The 20,792-nt window shown below is 53.1% G+C and overlaps 6 protein-coding genes across 6 annotated transcripts; 4 read left to right on the top strand and 2 right to left on the bottom strand.

The window, feature by feature from the left end:
• Positions 1-284: 284 nt before the first annotated feature.
• CCOS01_10697 (ribosome biogenesis GTP-binding protein YsxC) lies at positions 285-2,097 on the top strand (the record flags this gene model as incomplete). The annotated part of the gene is made up of 2 exons (XM_060458851.1): positions 285-716; positions 793-2,097. The coding sequence occupies 2 exons, from the start codon at positions 285-287 to the stop codon at positions 2,095-2,097; spliced, it is 1,737 nt and encodes a 578-aa protein (XP_060310653.1).
• Positions 2,098-2,432: 335 nt separating this feature from the next.
• CCOS01_10696 (uncharacterized protein) lies at positions 2,433-4,110 on the bottom strand (the record flags this gene model as incomplete). The annotated part of the gene is made up of 2 exons (XM_060458850.1): positions 2,433-3,304; positions 3,354-4,110. 2 exons carry the CDS (start codon positions 4,108-4,110, stop codon positions 2,433-2,435), a joined length of 1,629 nt encoding a protein of 542 aa, XP_060310652.1.
• A 787-nt stretch (positions 4,111-4,897) lies between these two features.
• Positions 4,898-6,079, top strand: CCOS01_10695 (SRP40 domain-containing protein; the record flags this gene model as incomplete). The annotated part of the gene is made up of 1 exon (XM_060458849.1): positions 4,898-6,079. The coding sequence occupies one exon, from the start codon at positions 4,898-4,900 to the stop codon at positions 6,077-6,079; it is 1,182 nt and encodes a 393-aa protein (XP_060310651.1).
• A 1,475-nt stretch (positions 6,080-7,554) lies between these two features.
• On the bottom strand, positions 7,555-9,574 carry CCOS01_10694 (adenosine/AMP deaminase; the record flags this gene model as incomplete). Its single annotated transcript, XM_060458848.1, has 3 exons — positions 7,555-7,771; positions 7,837-8,233; positions 8,287-9,574. 3 exons carry the CDS (start codon positions 9,572-9,574, stop codon positions 7,555-7,557), a joined length of 1,902 nt encoding a protein of 633 aa, XP_060310650.1.
• A 3,421-nt stretch (positions 9,575-12,995) lies between these two features.
• CCOS01_10693 (uncharacterized protein) lies at positions 12,996-14,144 on the top strand (the record flags this gene model as incomplete). The annotated part of the gene is made up of 1 exon (XM_060458847.1): positions 12,996-14,144. One exon carries the CDS (start codon positions 12,996-12,998, stop codon positions 14,142-14,144), a length of 1,149 nt encoding a protein of 382 aa, XP_060310649.1.
• Positions 14,145-17,567: 3,423 nt separating this feature from the next.
• CCOS01_10692 (glucose oxidase) lies at positions 17,568-19,992 on the top strand (the record flags this gene model as incomplete). The annotated part of the gene is made up of 7 exons (XM_060458846.1): positions 17,568-17,775; positions 17,834-17,866; positions 17,951-18,412; positions 18,497-18,979; positions 19,050-19,145; positions 19,212-19,891; positions 19,963-19,992. The coding sequence occupies 7 exons, from the start codon at positions 17,568-17,570 to the stop codon at positions 19,990-19,992; spliced, it is 1,992 nt and encodes a 663-aa protein (XP_060310648.1).
• Positions 19,993-20,792: the final 800 nt, after the last annotated feature.

Raw genomic sequence — 20,792 nt, 5'->3', positions numbered from 1 at the left:
TAGAGGCCATTATTGCCACAAGATCGCAGAGACTTTGAAGTGAGATGAGTTAGTTGTGACAACTTGTTCGATGTAGGGGTGGCGATGGTGGGGGTTTGGCGATTAACTATGCATATAACGAAACGTCTATATGCGTTTGTTGCATTATCCCAAGCAAACTCGGACCTTCACACACCTTCCACCATCCCCTGGGCTCTCCCATCCACAAGTATCATTCGGCACCATTGGCAATGAATATCAAATTTTCAGAACAATAATCGGGTTCTCATGTTTGGCTCGTGAAAATGTTCAAACACATATGCAACTGCCGTGCCTTCGCTCAGCGGCCGCTCCTGGCGTCGCAGCGATTGATGAGCAGCAGGCCGACTTACAACGCATGGCTACCCCAACCAGATGCTGACGGTTGGTACGATGGGCGGAAACACCCAAGACGACTGGAAGAGTTCGACAACGGGAAGACTCGCGCAAGGGAGGACCAGCGCGTACGGGCGAACACTAGGCTCTCGCCCCCATCGCGGTCGGGCGGTACACCTGCTAGACGGTCAGGCAGCGACTCCAGCTCAAGAAGCTCTGGTGATGCGTCTCGTAACGAACGTGGACGGGATGAGAGGTTCTCAACATCATTGTCGAGGAGGAGTCCTCCCCGGCCAAGGAGGTCACACAGGGACGATGGACCGCCGGCACCCAAGAGGAAGGGTGGCGGTTTTGTACTAATGGTGAGTTGAAGCATTATCACTCTTCTTTCCCCAAAAAGGGTTCATACTCGGAGGGCCTATACTGATATCCAGCCAGCCGAAACTATCTCAAGAAGAACTGGACAAGATCAGCAAACCTAAGGACGTCTGGGAAGCCAGATCACTCTACTTCGTCCCCCCCAAGAGATCAAAAGAACACCAGAAACCCACCCGGCAACCCAAACCGCCAAAACCCGAACCCTCCCGAAGGAACCGCGACGCAGCAGCCATGATCGCCAGCCCAGACGCCATCAAAGCAGCAATCTCAATCTCAGAAAAGGACCTCCGCCTAGCGCGGAGACCGCCCCCGCCGCCCCCCGAAATCGAACTCGAGGGCGACGGCGGCAGCCTCGTCGCGGACCCCATCGCCAACGACGACGTCCTCCCGCACGCCCTCGCCGCCCGCTTCTTTCTATCTCCGCCCGCGACGTTCCTGTACTCGGCCTTTCGGCTGAAGCACCACCCGCTCAACACCACCACGCCCGAGATCTGCGTCGTCGGCGCCAGCAACTGCGGGAAATCGTCCTTCATTAACGCCCTCACCGGCGCGGCGTCGCTCGCGAAAGTAAGCGATCGCGCGGGCAAGACCGTCTCCATGAACGCGTACGGCGTGGGACCCTTGACGGGCCTTCCTTTCCGGAAACCAGTCGCCTCCCCTTCTTCTTCCTCGTCCGAGGGCGGCGGCGTCACAAAGGAAGAAAAACCAGAACACGGCATCATCCTCGTCGACACCCCCGGCTACGGCTACGCCTCGCACGAAGAATGGGGCCGCGAAATCGTCGAATATATCAACAAGCGCACCATGCTCCGCGGCATCGTCCTCCTCCTATCCTCCGAGAAAAAGGTATCCGAAAAGGACGCGCAAATCGTAAAACTCCTCGCCGACGCCGGCCGCCCCGTGATGCTTGTCTTCACCAAGATGGACAAAGCGCTCTCCCGTAAAGCGCGCGAGGAAGGCGGCATCGCGCAGCGGTTACGCGAGGCGGAGCGCTGCTTCGCGAGGACGGGGTGGGATGGCTGGGTGAAGAGGGTGTACATCACCGCGGCGCGGATGGAGCGCGATAAGAGCTGGAAGGTGGATGAGGGGACGCGGAGCGGTGCGGCGGGGATGGCGGGGGTGAGGATGGGGGTTTTAGAGTTGGCGGGTGTGAGGGAGTTTGTTGCGCCTGAGAAGGCTAGCAAGATGGTTGCTCAGCGGAGGGCGGCGCAAAAGTCGCAAAAGACACAGGACAAGGGCGGGGAGGAAGAAGAGGAAAAGAGGCTGGAGCCGGGTAAGGCTTTGGAGAGTGATCCGGCGGCGTGGTCTGGGGACGTGGTTTCGTTTGAGGAGCTGGAGAAGAAGTTTGGGGACTGGAGTTCGTGAGCGGCCAGGGGACGGGGGACTTTGTGTACGATCATGTTTGTAGGATAGTGTGATTGAGTATATTAGAGACAAGAGATACCCTCTAGAGAGAAATGCAACTCATCGTCAGTACGCACGGATTGGGCACGCGAGCATTTCACTCATAAATTTCGGGAGACCCCATCGATGAACCAACGCTTCGACAAGTTCCATCATATGGGTATTCTAGCTAAGACAAAATTGCAAAACGGCCTTCATCGACCATGAGACATTCCCTGAGAACTCCTTGGTTCCTCTGTTTCAGTATGAAATCTCAAGTGAGTGACACGAAAATGGTGCAGACTGGTTGTCCACTACTACTCCTTCTCCTTTTCCTTGTCTCCCCCCGCCCCTGAGACGGTCGAACGCGCCGTGCCCGGCCTGCTGAGCTGCCGACGGATCTTCTTCGCGTTCTTCGATTCAAACAAACTCTTAACCCTCCTAAGACGCGCCCAACGTTCCTTGTCCTTGGCTTCTCTTGACTGTTCGTCCTCATCGCCTGCTGGCTCAGTAGCAGCGCTCGGCGAGTCGTAACCCCCTGGTGTCGAGGGCGCCGCAGCGCCCCTACGAACCGGTGTTGAAGGCACCGAGGCGCCTCTATTATGCCACGTTGACCTGTTCTTCGGCCGGTCCTCGAGCGCTCCGCGAAGGTAAGCGTCATTCTTCAGTACCTGCGTCAGCAACTTCCAAGCCGCCAAGGTCGTGTCTGAGCTGGGCTTCGCGCTGCCCAGACGTTGCGCCACAGGATTCTTCCAAGGGCAGAAGAAACGGTGCTCCTTGACTGGATCAAGATGATCCATTGGCGCGGGAACGAGAATCTCGCCGTCGGCGCCGACCTCCTTACTCTTGAACATCCAAAGGCCCAGACGTCGCAAGCATGTGTGGCAGGATGCCGAATTTGGCACCGCACCGATGCGGGGATTCGTGAGACCCTGCCACCCCATCATTGCCAAAGCCAAAGCGACTCTGTTTGGCTCCTTTGGATCCGGAGAGTCCTTGGTCGGCGGTGGGCTTGTGAAGAAGTCTTCCGGCAGCTGGGCGAGGACGCTGTCGATGTTGAGACCCTCGGGCAACCTCAAGTTGAATTCATAGGGAAGGAAGGGTTTCCTTGCACAGAGCTCGTCGTAACGTGTCCGTAAAGCCTCCATACTTATTTTGGCATTGGTTAAAGACAGCCGGAGCAACGAATCTGGGAAAGTTAGGTCTTAGTTCCGTCAATAGGGTCTGTAAATACTTACTATCACACCCCTGTTTTCTCCATAAACATTCCTCCAGATGTGCCGTGACAATAAGATCGGAGTATCTGTCTATTAACGCTTCCTCTGCTTCACCAATCAGTTCTGAGTAGCAACGAGGACTGGCAACCATGAACCTACCGACGTCCGATGCCACAAGGACAGGTACCTCCTTGCCATCAACTTCGCGTTTGTTGAGCTTCACAACGAGCTCCTTATTGCAGAGCGAACACCGCACACGGTCCTTCCCCTGGCATACCCATCCTCGCTTTGCCCATTCAACTTCGTTCACTGCATCGGGTTTCGGTGTCCAGTCTGTAATCTCCTGGAACGATGCTAGTCTCTTCAGGAGCTCGTTTCGGTCGCTGGGTGCAAACTTTGGGGCGTGCTTGATTTCCGTCACGTTGGCAGACCTTGGAACCCACTTCTTCAGAGATACGTTCGAGAAGGTTGTCGTCGCACCTGCTCCGGTAGCACGAATTGAAGGAGAGCTGTTGATCGTAGCGGCATTCTTCTCGGTCAGTGCTTGCAGGCGCCGACGCTTCAACAAGATATCCTCTTCAATCGACATGCTCGGTTTTACAGAGGTATCGGCTGTTGTGTTCGTGTTTGTAGAATTCGTGTTGGAGGGCTGGAGGGAAGTCGTCGACGGACGAGGGGATTCGGAAGGCAAGCTCGTGGTGTCGTTCGATTTTGTAGAAGCGGATGATCTACCCATACCCTGGATGAGGGCGTTGAACTTTCGTTTGGTAGCATTCATTGTCGCTGCGTGTTTCGATGAAACCGGGGTGGTGGATGTAAGGAAAGATGTCTGATCTGACCTGGCCCCAGGCGCGAAGATCAAAAGACCAGGAAGAAGACGACGACGGACAAGGTCGGTCGGTTTGGTTTCTTGTCAAAGCTCGGGTTTGGTTGTTTGGAGCGGCTTTCACTCGGAGTCCTTCGTCATTTGCGGTATACTGCACCATTAGATGGATTTCCCAGGAAGAGGATGGCGCTCGGTCGCTAGTCGAAGCCTAGACGCCCAGCTTTGCGAAAGTCAACAAACGGCCAGTCGCTGATCGGGCAATGAGCTGGCCACCCCTGTCGCGTGGATGCAAGCGCTAAGGTACGAGGCGTGGCAACGGGTTACCACTGGCGTACCTCAAAATACGGATAAATGCATAGACCAGCTTCATATATATCGACTGATAAGATAAGAACTTTTCGCAATGGAAGTGAGAGGTCGGGAAGAAAAAAAAGTTGCGAGCAGGGGTCCCGACACTAAAATTTTGGAGACACCGATCCGCCGGCGCAGAGATCCCACAGAAATTTTCCCAGGTGAGGGAAGACCCAGGACGATTACATTCTCACCGAGGAATTTGCGACTCGCCGGCTCTTTCCCCCTCCACTTACCTTGTCTTTTTCTTGCCCATTGCGACGGATAAGAGCCATCTCCTGGCACAACACACATGTCTGCGCCTCCATCTTGGCTATTCTCCAACAACTTCACAAAAACCAATAACGCAAGCACCCCTACGGCTTCCGCGACAACGCAAACAGAAAAAATGGCCAAGGTTAAGAAGTCCGAGAAGAAGGTCAAGGCTGAGGCCACCTCCACCAAGCAGGCTCCTCCCGCCCAATTGATGGACCTCGTCGACTCCTTCCTCTCCGAGAACGCCTTCACCTCCGCCCACGAGGCCTTCCAGAAACAGCGCGCCAAGAGCGGCTGGAAGCCTTCCAAGAAGGAGGCGGCCCAGACCAGCCTCGTCACCGTCTTCCAGACCTGGCAGACTTCTTCCACCGCTCCCACCACTAGCGAGAGCTTTAGCGACAGCAGCTCGAGCGAGGATGTGGACATGGCCGATGCGGCTGCTGCCGCTGACAGCGACAGCGATAGCAGCTCCAGCTCCAGCTCCAGCTCCAGCTCCGATTCCGACTCCAGCAGCGAGAGCGAGAGCGAGGATGAGAAACCCAAGCCCGGGGCCAAGCAGAGCCTGAAGCGCAAGGCGCCCGAGTCCGACAGCAGCAGCAGTGATAGCAGTAGCAGCAGCGACAGCGACTCCTCCTCAGACGACTCCAGCTCTGAAGACGAGGCCCCCAAGGCCAAGAAGCAGAGGGTCAAGAAGGACGACAGCAGCTCCTCCTCCGACTCCTCATCCGATTCCAGCTCGGACAGCTCCAGCGAATCTGACTCCTCCTCCGACTCAGACTCTTCCGACAGCGACAGCGACTCTGACTCCGACTCTGATGGCTCTGAGGCCGCAAAGGTGCCCCTTCCCGAATCTGGCTCCGATTCCGACTCCTCTTCTTCCTCTTCCGATTCGGACTCCGACTCAGACGCAGACACCAAGAAGAAGGCCAAGAAGGAAAAGGCACCCGCCGACAGCGCCTCCCTCTCCTCCGCAACTCTCGAGAAGACTTCCCCGGAGCTCAAGCCCGCGACCTCCACGGCCGCTGACCCGCCTCTGCCCCCCGACCCCATGACCTACCGCGCCAACAACCGCGGCGGCAAGAAGGAGAAGAAGGAGCCCAACAAGCCCTTCTCCCGCATTCCCGACGTCGTCTACGTCGACCCTCGCTTCGCCAGCAACGAGTACGTGCCCAACGACTACTCGCAGCGCGCCCACGAGGACCTCATCGTTACCAAGGGCAAGGGCTTCACCAAGGAGAAGAACAAGAAGAAGCGCGGCGCCTACCGCGGCGGCTTGATTGACATTTCTAGCAAGAAGGGCATCAAGTTCGACTAAGGTCCGCTGTCAGCCACGGTTTTCTTGATGACACATGCATATTCGGTTCTTGGAGTTTGGGATCCCGACAAAAAGAAGTCAATTTTTGCGTTCTAGTTTTTGGTGGTGAAAGTAAAAAGGGGAGGGCCGGTTTGACTTTGGCATTGCGTTTATTAGTCTGCTTCAGAGAGCTTTAAAGCATGACGGCTGATTTTTCTTCGAGAGGATGGAAAAAGACCAGAGAGGGAAAGAAAGACCTTGGTACGCGGCATAATCACTAGACTCGAGATCAGCTCCCACGCAAACGTTTGCCGTGTAGATAGAAAAATCAAGACGTATATTTAACGTTCTTTTCATGCGTCTTTCTCTACGGTATCCTGTGCTACTTATGCAAACAATCAGAGTGTCAGTGATCAATAAGTAAGTACCGATAACCTGGCAGTACTTGACTGTGATGTACACCTCCAGGTACCGGATAACAGAGTTCTTTCTAATAGTCGTTGGACCGGTAAAAGTCCCCTCATACAGAATCAGGCTGAGATGTGCGACACAGAGGAGTTCCGGTGGCGCAGTAGGCTAAGATAGGTAAACGAGCAACAGGCTGCAGCCTGATCGATAGCGTGTACTTCGTGCCGTTTGTCCTCACCTCAATCTCAAATTGTTGGGGCCCGGACGGGACGGGACCTGGGCTCTGAGTTACCTATCCATCTCACCATTGCCTCCGTCGGCCCTTGACAGCAGCTTCTGAAGGGCTCAAAGAGCTTGCTCGTTTCGGGAGGATCAAAGGGCAGGAGGGGTAAAGGTAGGACACGAGAGATATTGGGATGAGATGAGACGAGATGAGATGAACGAGTGGGGAATGGACCAAAAAGAAGAACTGGCCCAGAGCAAGGCTCGCGGAGGAGAAGTCCCGGTGAAAGTTGGGTTCCGCGGCGGTCGATTTCTTGGCTGGGCGGAGGAAGGGGGAGGGGGGAGGAGAGGAAGAGAAGGAGGGGGTATCATGTTGGCTGGCTGGTCCACTACCTATCAACTAACCTTAAAAATCCTAATTCTGGGCTGGCAGGCCCTGATCTGAGTGGAAGAGTGAGTTGATATCAATAAATGAAGACTCGGCCGAGATAATCTTTGCAAGTGAAGTGCGTGGACACACCTTTACATGGAAGAAACAAGTTGTGTGGCAAAATACATAATGGAAGAGAAAGAGGAACGGCCCGTCGTCGCAGCTGACGCCAAGACTGTTACCATCCACGATGCGGCCCCCAACCTCGTATGAGTTACGCAATAGGCAGAAATCACACATCGAGTCACGTCGACTTGGTCCTTCATTCGTCAGTTTTGTTACAGGGCTGGTAGTGTCCTTTCGATCTTCATAAAGACATTCATCGTTAAATCTTCTAAAAAAAAAAATGAATTAAAAACTTTCCCGTATCTGTCCCATGGTATTTCCAGAACAGACCAAAGAAAAGCCGGGCATGTCGGTTGCTCCAGCCGAATTTCTACTCTGGAATCTCTAACGACAAATCCCTGAACTCTTCAAGAATCCATTGCAAGAATAGCTCCCAACGCTTCTCCCATTCCTTCCGCACACTCGCGAGCTCATCTTTTGACATGCAAGAGTGCTCTAGACTCCACTCAATGAGCTGTCGCCAGCCGTGCAAAGTCATGTCCGTCTTACCCACCATCGCTTGATAGAAATCATGTGAAAGAGTTGATCTGTGTGGTCTCTGGTTAGCTTCTTGCTGCCTTATGGCTTGATGCAAAACAGGAGAAAGGCATACCTGAATATTGTTCCGTTATCTGAGTTTAAAGTGCAGTGTACGTTGTTGGCGAGCAAGTTGTACATTGAGTGGCCCGTAATCCGGGGTGTGAGACCAAGCTCCTCGTTGGAGATTGGGCACACCTCAAGGCAGATACCCCTTTTCTTCATGTGCTCCATGATATAGGGGTGCCTGGCCAGAGCAAATCCGTGGCCGATGCGCTTTGAGTTGAGCAAGAGCGCATCCACAAGATTGCCGTCCGTGTCGTTGCCAATGTCTGTCGTCTCTCCGCAATGAAAGAGAAACGGAATGTCAACTTTAGGCTGAGATTCCTCACATCTCTTCCGGAAGGCGAGAAATTCTGTAACGAAATGTCGCAGAGGATGACCTTGCGATTCTTCGCCAACCAGATCAAATCCTGTTTTGTCAGTTAGTTGTCTGCTCAAGGTATAGCGGCGTTCAAGGACTTACCAGCGATCCACTGGGGCCATTCCCTCTTGAATTCGAAACACTCGTCGAGCGCAAATGCAACCAGTTCCGTGGTAAAAGACCTAGGAGTGCAGTAGATGACCTTCAGCCCGCCAAAGTAGTCTTTGGTCTCCTTCTGAAAGTTGTCGTATTCTTCTATGATGATTTTCATGATACCCCTATTGTCGATTTGCCTCGTACCGTCATCAGTCCAGAGTTGATTTGTCTGCATGAAATTAGGCCGAATCTCGGCATACTGAATGTTGTCGCGGACGAAATCTTCAAGAATGCCCCGTGTGTATTTCCGGTATGCACTCTCATAGTTGAAGAGCCCCTTCATCATGCGAGTCCGGCCGTTGAACTTCTCCCATGCTCCCTGAACTGTTTGAAGCGCGTTATGTGCTTCATCTTCGTGAAAGACAAGTTTGCTCGTTAGCCACTCCTCGGCCTTCATGCCGTTGTAATGCTTGGGGAACTCTTTGATAAACTCTGAGTATTTCATCATTTGTCGGTGATGATAGTCGGTCTTGAAAAGGTTTCCCTTAACTTCGTCTTCCTTTTCGAGCGGCAAGATGGAAAACTGGATTTCACAACGGTGAAGGTTAGTCTTTGCCGCGCTCGGTGCCAACGACAGATCGCTTTTGATAAACATGCGGGGCATGGTCTCGGCAATGCCCAGCAATACATGAGGCTGTAAGCAGGCGTTGAAATGAATATGAAGGTGTGCTCCCTTTGGCATCTTGACGGCAACTCGGAATAGACTCGTTTGGTTGATTAAATCGACGTTGGATAGGAAATGGTCAGCAGCAAATCGCGCATGTTTCTGACCACCCCATCCTTGCCTCTTTTCAGCCGGTTTATACACGCTCTCATGGTCCTTGACCTTGAGTTTCTGAATGATGGCGTTGGCTTTCCGCTCCTTCTCTGATGCCCGCATCTTTGCGCTAAAATCAAAAGATAGTGTATTCTCGCGGTCCAAGATTTCCTTTCTTTGGTGGAAGTACTCGTCAGGTCCGTCTATTTTTCTGGCGTCCATCTTATCGAGGGCGGGTTTCCGGTGCATCTTGAAGATGTTATTGATGACTACCTCGTGAGCTTCAATCATTTCCTGGCCCTTGTCCATGTCTGCTTGGTGTCTTTGGTGATGAGCGTGATGGCGTTGATGTCGAAGCTTCCGCAGCCTTTTGGAAGAGAGTCGTGTGATGGTCTTCGCATTGATGTCCCTACTAGCCTGACCATCCTTCTCGCCAGGTGCATCGTCCTTTTCAATGTTTGAGCACAGGCTGCCCATGAGACTATTGACAGAAGTGAATAAAGAGGTTGTTCTTTGACGTGGTCTTCCGGGTAAACTTTGGATGGCAGAAATGTGGCTACCAGGCAGTGAATCGGCGGTAAGGTACACAAGAAGACCAGGTTGGTGTTGCTTTGTCGGGATGTTCTATCGCCGTGTTTCGAAGATCCACGATCGCAGGGAGACGAAAGTCAATTTAATTGAATGCGCAAAGCTCCTCGGCAACTCTGGCGATCATCATGGGCCCGTTTTCAATGTCCTTTATTGGAACCTGGGAACTTGGGAAGTGGAAAATGTCCTACCCTGGGTGAGGTAGTGCGATGACAAGCAATGTAGGAAGAAGGTACGTTTGTTTGCGGTACCAACAAGCGCCCGGCTGTACCTTTAGCTTGGAGGTCTCATGCTTGGCCTCAGGTAAGCGCAGCTTTCATGTCAAGCAAGGCGTGAGTAGGTAAGGAAAGTGACATGCGGCGGTTTCCAGCTCAGCTGGAACCATTCAAAGGTGAGCAACAAGCGGTGCTCCCCTCTACGCCAAGATCCTGGACTAGGCAGTGGCAGGCTAGCAATGCTGCGACCCAGAGAGGCGGCACAAGATAGATGGACGTAGGTAAAAGGTAGGTGAGCTGGGAATGAGCGTGAATGAGGTGGGCTGGGAGGACATGAGGTAAGGGTAGAATGAGGGGCAGGAGGGAGCTGCCTAGGTACCTTTCCAAAATGGACGAGAAAGTCGTACCCAATTTGGCTTAGCTCAACACCAAGCCACATGCGCAGTTCTTCTTCCGACTTGGCCAATGAATGGACCCTTCACAGGCTGACACGCAGGCTTTCTACCTTAGTTTCTACCTCAGCGAAGAAGCTGCCTCCCGATTCCCATCTTTCTTTCGCCTGCTGTTACCCATTTCACTTGGGGCTGTTGGGAGACGGCAGGACCGGACTTTCGTTGTTTGGCCAGTCCTTTCTTCCCCTCTATCTGACAGTTTCGTTTGGCATGCGGGGGCTTCCAGTTGGCTGTTTCCAACTTTCCGGTCAGGTACAGTTGTTGGAGCTCACGGGATTTCTAAATGCCTTGTCTCACGTGTCACGCACCAGAACCAACAAAGCATTTGCCCATTGCTGCGAACAGGCATTTTGGGAATGCGTCCCGTCATCTCTTACCTCTTCTAGGATCATACTTCACCGGATGAATCATTTTCACCATTGTACCCTTCCAACAAAGCCAACTTGCCTGACCCCTAAGCGAATACGGTGTTCGGGGCCTCTTACTCACTCAAGCTACCAGCTTACCCAAGGAATCGTAGGTACTTGGTCAACATCGTCAACATTGAACAACCCGCAATCTTGATATCTCAGACATGAGGCTGTCACGCCCACACCTCACGCGACTCCTTCCAGAAGTCCACAATCGCAAGGGGTCATTCTCACATGGCAGCCACACCGTTGTAGATCTGCAAACGCCCCGATACGGGACCTGCTCGGCGCACGAGCCATTCCCACTATCCCAGAGAATCGGAATCTTCAACACATGCCCAGCACCCCTGTTGGGGTATGACAACGATTAATCCCCTTTGGACCGCGCCAACTTTATTTCAAGGCAGCAAGGCTGTATGGCGCTTCATCGTTGGCTCCCGCTAGTACGGAGCAGACCTTCGTCCATCCACGGACAGCATACCACCAGGTACGGAGTATGATCCGGCCAGATTCGGAGGCCCCGACAACGGTCACCCTCACGGTCTCATCTTACCTTACCCGCCGCCTTTACCCCCGGCAGCGGTGGCTTGCACCAACAAGCGCCTACCCTTGATCACTCCACGCATGGTTTAAGCCTCAAGGACTTCACGTTGGAAATCCTGTGAGGCCACCTGCCTTTCTTTTGAAGTGTTCCCTCGTTATACTACGCCTCCCGGTAAAAGGGCGATCCTGCGTCACGCCGGTAACAAGCTTACACCCTTGTCAGTGGCCGGGTGAGACTGGCCTCAAGGACACCCAAGATGGGTCAGCATCGAGCGATCCTTCTTATACAATTTTCTTGTGGCTTAGATCACTATCTGGTGTTTAGTCTTGGAAGTGAGTCGTCAAGTGACGGCCAACTTCACGCCTCGAAAACGAAGAGTGGCAATGACTTGGTACCGAAGGCGGGCGTATAGCCTCCTTGGAACACTGCCACGCACAACCGCAAACGGCGTCTGAACCTCACGAGTGGTTGCTGATGAACATGAGCGACAAGGACTTGCTCATGACTGTATCTCGCTTGGGATCTAACCGCAGAAATCTGTACGTGAGATGCCTTTTTCTGTTTCCTGTTTCCTGGCCTAGCCTGAGACGAAGTGTCGTTACAGGTAACCCAACGTCCCAAAATACGCAGCCATACATCGAAGAAGATCTTGGAAAACGGCCCCGAGCTGGAATTGTTGGGTTGAACAGTGACGAAGACGCCTTGAATCAACACCCTCAACGGGAAGGTCGTGAAACGAAGTGTACTTGGCCGTGTTGACGCCAGCGGGGTGCTCGGATACAGACAACACTTCCTGTTTCCCATTGTTCAAAGACCTGCTCCTGTTGAACAAGACAAGAACCGGACTGTCGGCTCACGGCACCACAATTTGACCGAGCTGCGCAACTTCAGTATCCTTACTCCTTCGCTGCTCCCCTATAATACGACGTGTGAAGCTTCCCAAGCCCGGAATTCCCGGGTGGAGTCAAATCGTTCAAAGTGGACAAGGGGCTTCGCATCTACCGATTGACAGGGAACTTCGGGAATTCCGCCCAGATGTACGTCAAATGCCATCTGAGACCCATACTCGAGTGGAATACACCTCCTTCTAATCATCGGCATACATACGTACGCCAACCCACATGCCACCTCCGTTATAGTGCCCGGTTCCATTCGGTCTCTCCTTCGGGGCTTCCATTTGTCGATGCTATCTTCAGCTCATCTTCGCCCTGGTTTGCGTCATGCATGCAAGATACCCGCGATCCCTGGCGCTTGTTTCTTCAAATGGGATGAACAGCGGGTCGAATGGGTTCGAGATGGAGCCATTCTAGATCGAAGAAGAAGGCCGTTTCCACGTTAACACCACAAGAAACATGTTAGTCAGCGGACAAGCGGAGCATGTAGCTCGACCTGGAAGCTCGGTGTCCCTGTTCAGATCAGGAACAAGCAATGACATGCGGCAAGGGTTACACTGGGTGAAAATCCCGCGATGGGGTCTTCCTAAGGGGGCAACGGCTCGGACACCGAGCGAGGATCTTCATGCCCGGCCGTAACGTTGGTTCGTCTGCTCTCATGCTGCTATAAGTTCCCAATGTTTCCCCTGACGTGATTATGTTTCTTCCTCGTTCGTCCATCCTGTCTGTGTGCCATCTTGGAAATCGCCGTTAAACAAGCTTGTAAACAAAAGTTCAAGTTCAACAACTCGCCAATATGAGATTCTCAACGCTCGCAGCCGGCCTCCCCCTCGTGGCGGCAGCTCCTCAGGGTCACTCCTTCAAGCAGCAGGCCAACAGCACCGGAAAGAGCCTCATCCTCGACCAGGCCCCCGAGACGTCCCAGCCCTACGCCCTCCGCAAGGGCTCCGGCCGCGCCGTCGCCGTCGGCGAGCAGGTCTACCGCTTCTCCGTCACGGGCAACTCCTCCGCCGGCGCCTTCACCCTGATGCAGACCAACGCCCCGGACTCGTCTGATCTGGGCGTCCTCCCCCACATCCACAAGGCCCACTACGAGAACTTCTACTGCACAAAGGGCCAAATCCAGCTCTGGGCAAAGACCAACAGCTCCGGCGAGCAGGCCCGCGTCCTCACCCCGGGCGACTACGGCGCCGTGCCCCACAACACGGTCCACACCTTCCAGATCACCGACCCGGACACCCAGCTCACGGGCGTCATCCAACCCGGCGGCTTCGAGGAGCTCTTCATCGCCATCGCAAACTCGGACTTTGTCTCCCCCACGGGCTCCGAGTTCGTCCCCGCCGCCTCCAACGGCTCCTCCTCCGGCTCCGACCCGGCCCTCATCTCCGCCCTCGAGGCCTTTGACGTCTACGCCCAACTCGACTTCAGCCCCCGCCGCGACCTCGTCAACGGCAGCGCTGGTGGCGCAAACACATGGCACACGGCCGCCAACACCCTCGCGCCCGACGCCGTCACCCCCAACTTCGTCGCCAAAAACCGCGGACCAAAGTACCTCAACGCCGACGGCGGCGTCTACCACCTCGTCGCCCCCTTCGCGACGGCCAACCAGACGGCAAGCAACTTCACCATGGGCACCGTCACCCTGAGCCCCCTGCTCTCCAACCAGACCGCCACCAAGGCGAACCTCGGCCAGCCCCTGGCCTTCCAGCTCGAGGAGGGCAGCCTCGAGGTCGCCGTCGAGGGGTACGACGCCGTCACGCTGATCCAGGGCGACGTCGTCTTCGTCCCGGCTAACGTTGCCTTCACCTACGCCGCCTCGTCCGCCTTTACAAAGTTCCTGTACGTCAGCGGCGGCGGCGACGGCTTCGATTACCAGCTCCTCCAGCGCGCTGTCCCTTGGTCGTATGCCACGTACCCCATCGACGCCGGATTCACTGTGCAGTAAAAAAGGGCGATGTTGCTTTGGGGCAGAGACAGGGTGACAGAGGCTTAGCCTCTGCTCCAGGAACTTTTACAGTACTTTCAAACGTTGTACATTTTTTCCAGAGATATTGTACATGAAATCCTCCTCGCAGAAACAGTTTTTTCTACTTCTCTAGTGTAAATATGTTCTCCTGCTCGTTATACCCCCGGGATGAGCAGCCCACAAGCCGCATGAGGCCGACGGCGTCAAGACTCCCGAGGTACCATATGCATTTTTTATCAGATAGTAACAACATTACATCCTTTTGGTAATCTAGTCCAGGTCACTTTGGTGGCAGTGCTTTCCCCCCTTTCGTGATGATGAGATGGTTCATGGAGGTTTGCTAGTCATGAAGCTAGTTACACCGCCTCTGGGTCGAGTAGAAACACTTGGTACGGTGTTTTGAACTGCCGAGGAGGGGTCTGTGAGATGGGTCCAGCGCAAAGCTTGGAAACCCGCCTCGTATGAACAATTCACACTCACGTCCCCTCGCTAGGTATGGTCATATTCCACGTCCCGCCCGGCGAAGCAGTGGTTCCTACCGGGCTAACTTTGACCTCGTGTAAGAGGTCAGCGGGGAATCATAACACCAATTTCCCCGCGAGGCTTTCCACCGAGGCGAACTTCCATCGCAGCGAAATCTCGCAAATCTTCATAACGGTCCCCTACTCGGACCGATCTCGTAACCCAAATCACTCAACCTTGCGAGTAGCGGATTCTGCGACGAATGATTGTCTAGGGCATTGAGCAAGGCAGACTATTGCCTATACCTCGCCGCAAAGGAAGATGGATTTTCCCCATCTCGAACAAGGACATACCGTCCTCGAAGGAAAACCGAAAAGTTCCATTGTTTTCAAAGATTAATACCAACGCTAATACCATGTGTTTTTGTCAATGGTGGTTCTTTCTTTACCTAGGGAAAGGGGGGCGGGCGAACTTTTTGGAAAAGGGGCTTGGGTGGGTGCACAGCCACTGCCCCGTGGAGTTGTCGACTTGACTAGACTCAGTTCCACTTCGGTCCAGGCAGACGTTAGATCTAGTGATATTGATGAAACTTATTAGATTGTTTTCGATTTGCTGTCGAGATAATTTGCTAACTTGATAGTGGTGTGGTCAATATCGCCATCGGGAGGGTTCGAACTTGGAAGTGTCCCATGACATCACAGTAGGCTGGAAAGAAGCCCCAGTTTAGCTTCACTCTTTTTCTTAATATTTCTCCCCTTCGTCTTGGAAATTGACTATAACATGGGTTTTCAGGGCGGTTCACAATGAGAATCGAGAAGGAATTGCATTTTCAGCGGTCAGGCATCTAGATGGAATCTTCAGATGACCAACCAACTTGGAACTTTTGTTGGCTTCGTGTATTTTCCAGTTCATCTCACCTAGCATGAAAGCTGCAGAATATCAGAGGATGGACTATTGATTTCTCTATTGCCAAATGTTCGAATTAATCACTTACAAAACTGAAAAAGGTCAAAAAGGAAAGGAAGGAGAGGGCTGGTGATCACTTACGCTAGAATTCACGCCCCTGTCCGGACTCGAACAGCGCGCCCCTCGGACCAGCACGGCTTCATTGGAGTATTTGTTTTGGCTTCTCTGCGTCAGAGTATAAACCACCCGGCCAATTGGCCGGATGGGTGCTGGTGACAGAAACGGATGATTAGACTCCTTATGTACCAGAGGCAGGTCAAGGAAGGAGGGACGTAGAGGTTAGGAAGGCGCGAGGCGGTAAGCACCTACCATAGCATTCACCGTTGATTCAAAGACTTGTTCATATTCGTTTCGTAGATAATTCTACACGTTCATCACTTTTGGTTGTGGAAAAGGTTCTCCTGAAGGCTCATGAAGAAACCTCGAGGAAGATATCGTAGGTTCACTCTCTCAAAGCTTCATATGGCAGCATTGCTTGTTTAACTTATTCTCGAACTTGTTTAAGAACATGGTATAACATCTCCTATATCTTCTTCTTGTGATATGTAGAGCTCATTGTCTTTCTATCGGTCGAGTGCTCGGTGCTCTTGCCTTGGACGCGAGGATGGGAGGAATGTAGTTCTTGTGAATTACTTTGTACCTCCTCTTACTGAGTTGATAATACTAGCACTCTAAGATAATATCATCTAGTTACAGAAGAGATTATGATGTTGTTAGCCATGTTCGTGGCGCCCTCTTTCTTACGTATGCAGCAAACGTTAAATGAGCGTGATACTTGGGGTTCTACTCCAAGTATATATATCAGTTTAGACGAGAGCCTGGGAAAAGTGAACCTCAGAACTGTATGTTGTAGGTCCCGAATCTATACAGTTGGATCATTCTTCTGTGTGGATTGACCGTGATATTTGCCAAATTCTTCACTACTTATGGTCAAAAGACGAATCAGCATACGCAAATATTCAACGATTTCTGAAAACACAACTTCGACTTGACGGTCGGACCAGGCGAATGACAAGGAAGAACAGCTTCTACCAGTCGGAACGTAAGAAGGAAACGAAAAGACAGCCTGGAGGGCTCCAGACGCCCGCATCGCTCCGATCAGCTTCCCCGCCCCGAAAAGACGAAAAAAAATGTATGGCGTGACCCGATGCGTACCAGCGGCGCAGCCTCTGCACGCAACCTCGCATGTGTTCTCGCTCCAGAGGAATTGAGACCCGAGCCCTTCTCTGTCAAAATGCGAGATTTGCCCCTCGCCTGGACCGTTCTATTCGGGCACGCCTCGACTTTACCCGACAGCCTGGGCAGTCCCTCCCGTGCTTCCGCATACATGGAATATGCGGCTTGTTATGCGAGACGAGAGATGCTATTGACCAGAGAGGTATCGAGATGAGGGGTAACGACTGTGATGAGGCTAGCTGCAGCTGGCAAACAACAACTTGAGTCCCTCACCGGTGTCTTTTCCTTCCTTAAGATTAAGTCCGTCTGAGAGATGTAGAAATCCAAGCCGGGCCGTGGTTTGGCTGTCTTCGGGTTCTGTAATAGACTATGAGAAGAGCTGGTAGACTTTCGGAATAATCATTGTGAAGCTTAGTTGGAAGAGGGTTTGTCAACTTGGCATGATTTGAAGCCGGACACAATAGAGCCAAGGCTGCGTGAACAAGGCTCTTTACGATGGCTGCAGAACATGATGCGCTGCAACGTGGGCGCTCTCCCAAAGCAGAATCTCACAACGATACCACTTATAGTTTTTTTGTACGCGAATCGTCATTGCCAATGGGGTGAAGAGCAGCAGAGGTTATCATGGGCGGCAAACACGCCAAGATCACCTCGCATGACCCTCTCCCTATGTAGACGAAGGCCCCTCGAGCGGGGCTATATAAGAGAGAAAATCTTGGATCCATAGAAGCTTCGTAAATATTTCCTCAATTATTCTTCTATGCCTAGATTCTGTTGAACTAAAAGAAGCCAGCCAAAATGACAAAGATCCCTGTCCTTGTGGCCGCCTTGGGCTTCTTGTTGGCGAATATCCCACGTGTTATCTCATCAAGTATCCCCCGATCCATCGCTCACTCGAGAATCCTCCCTAGAGCTTGTGATGTCAAGGCAGAGTACGACTACGTTATCGTTGGAGGAGGCACCTCCGGCCTGACAGTCGCGGATCGATTGACTGAAAGTGGCGAGCGTAAGTTTGCCCCAGAAGAAGAGGGCGCACCATACTATGCTAAGTCGACCCTCGCAAGATACTGTGCTGGTCATTGAGCTTGGTTTGTTCGGTAAGTTCCGACCTCATCTCTTGAGACATAGCTCAGGAGAGCGAAGCGTGAACTAACACAGCAGCAAAGACAACTCGTCTCAAGTGAATACCGTCACGACGGGCCTCCTATCCTGGCGCAACCAGTCCCACACCTTCAACTTCTCCTCCGTACCCCAAGAAGGTCTCAACGGCCGCAAGTTTAACGTCATTGGCGGCGTCATGCTCGGTGGCTCGACAGGCGTCAACGCCATGCAGGTCCACCGCGGGCAGAAGGAGGACTACGACAGATGGGGGTCCTATTTCAGCAACCAGTCAGAATGGAGTTGGGATGGCCTGTTACCTTACTTCAAAAAGGTAACAATCCGATCGTCTGAAGTTCTGTTTGCTGTTCTCTCTCTTTCTCAGATGACTGTGACTGATGAAGTAATGTGGCCGCAGGCGTGGAACTTCCATCCGCCTACCCCCGAGCTGACCGAGCAATTCGACATCAAGTACGATGCGAGCTTCTGGGGCAACTCCTCCGGCATCCACGCTTCGTTTCCGACCTTTCACTGGCCTATGCTGAGTACTTATCTACCACTCCCTTCCATATCACCAGTTGAATACAACGCATGACATTATGCTAACAAGAAGCACACCACAACAACAGAGACCGAAGTAGAAGCCTTCAAAGAAATCAAAGGCGTCGACTTCCCCGCCGACTCGGGCGCCGGCGACCCAGGCGTCTTCTGGTACCCAACCTCCTTCGACCCGGCCACCGTGACGCGGTCCATGGCTCGGCGAGGTCACTGGGACGGCATCCAGGCCGCGCGGGACAACTACGAGACCATTACCGGGCACAAGGTGCTCAAGGTCCTCTTTGACGGCGACAGCGAAGCCGAGACCCGGACCGCCACCGGTGTCTCCTACGTCGAGGCGAACTCCACCATCGCCAAGGGCGCGCGGATCGTAAAGGCGAGGAAGGAAGTCATCCTGGCCACGGGATCGATTCACACGCCCCAGATTCTGCAGCGCAGCGGCGTAGGCGGGAGAGCACTTCTCGAGGCTGTGGGTATCGACGTCGTCGTCGACTTGCCCGGCGTGGGACAGAATTTCCAGGACCATCCTGTTGGTGCCGGAGCTACCTTTACATGTGAGCTTCGATATATTCCCTCAAAGAGACATACAACGTTGGGGTTTTGCTGACATCTTTTCTCATCAAGTCACTAATTTTGACGTCCACCCGGATATGACCGACCTCGTCAACAACCAGACCTTCATCGACCAAGCCAAAGCAGAGTTCGAAGCCAATAGGACCGGTACAACCTCCCCTGCCCAAAGACCCTATCAGGAAAACCTTACTGACACTCTTCATCCTCTGCCAGGGCCTCTAACTATAGGCGCAGGCAATGTAGCAACCTTCCTCCCCTTCCCAGTAATAGCCCCCTCCTTCGAAGCCATCACATCCGCCTACGAATCCCAATCCCCCTCAGCCCACCTCCCTCCCAACACAGACCCAACCGTAATAGCAGGCTACGCAGCCCAACAAACCCGCTTCGCAGCAGCCCTCCGCTCCCCCGGCGCCGCCTTCTACAACTTCTTCCTCCGCGGCAGCCCCACAGAAAGCAACTTCGTCCTTCTCCACCCCCTCTCGCGCGGCACAATCTCCCTCAACACCAGCGACCCCTTCTTTTCCGAACCCATCGTAGACTACCGCGCGCTAAGCAACCCCGCCGATCTCGCCGTGCAAATCGAATTCATCCGCTTTACGCGGCGGTACTTCCTCCAGTCCGCGACGCTGGCGCGCTACGAGCCCGTGGAGACGGTTCCGGGGACGAATGTTACGAGTGACGAGGCGCTGGGCGAGGCTGTGAGGCGGATGATCAGCCCGACGACGTTTCACCCTGTCGGCACGGCGGCTATGATGCCGAGGGCGTTGGGAGGGGTTGTTGATGAGGGGTTGGAGGTGTATGGGGTCCGGGGGTTGAGTGTTGTTGATGCGAGCGTGATGCCTGATTTGCCGGGGGCGTATACGCAGCAGACTGTGTATGCTGTTGCTGAGAAGGTGAGTCTTTGGTGATAGGAAACAGGTGTAGAAGCGAGAGGAAAGAGAGGTATACTGACGATGTTGTTCAGGCTGCTGATTTGATTAAAGCCCGGGCGTGAGGCCTTCCGAACAGTGAGCGGATTTGATAATGACGAGGGGGTTGATAATTAGCCAACATTCACAGACACTGGCGTAGTAGGGCCCCCAAGATGTGCGAAGTGGTACGCTTGACACTTGAGTGTTGAGCGTATTTTGGCAGACACGTTACCGTGATGCCCCATTCTCACTGCCTTTCCCATCACTATTCACTTTCTGTCCCATCACCACCACCTTTCTGATCATCCCATCCCTAAGTTTCTCAAAGTGTATCACCAAGCGAATAAGCAGAAAGTAAGTAAGAGAAAGCAGTACTAGTAACCTCGGTAGTCGGTCGGTAGTACTGACAATGATCTGACTCCTTCCGCGACCGCACCATATGACATTCATGATAGGACTAGAGCCGCCCCCAGCTCATCTTCCATCCTGCCACTCCCGTTCTCGCCCATTAATGCTTGTCGGAACGCTACTTTCTCGACCGTTTCATTCATTTTATATACTAGTTACTGCTCGTAGTACTGGCCGTATTGGGTGACAGATAATTGTGTACCCCTTGATAGGGCAGAGAGATATAAAGCTTGGAAGATGGTGTCTCGAGATTCCAAAGGCTGAGACCGTTCTCTTGGGAGCATTTTGCGCTGTTGACTGAAAAAATGAAGTGTGCTGGGTGTTCTGACATTCACAATAACGATAATGGCACATGGCATGAAGTGCAGCAAATATTCGATGCTTATTCGATACGACGCAATTGCTCAATCCAGAAAGCTGGCTAGTAACAGGGAAACTTTTCGATAGGGCCGTAGCCCTGTTATGTACAAAGAAA

The sequence above is a fragment of the Colletotrichum costaricense genome, assembly GCF_030867565.1.
Source record: "Colletotrichum costaricense strain IMI 309622 chromosome Unknown Scaffold_11.1, whole genome shotgun sequence".
Taxonomy (NCBI): domain Eukaryota; kingdom Fungi; phylum Ascomycota; class Sordariomycetes; order Glomerellales; family Glomerellaceae; genus Colletotrichum; species Colletotrichum costaricense.
The sequence above is the reverse complement of the archived record's forward strand: the minus strand, read 5'-3'. Positions and strand labels throughout refer to the sequence as shown.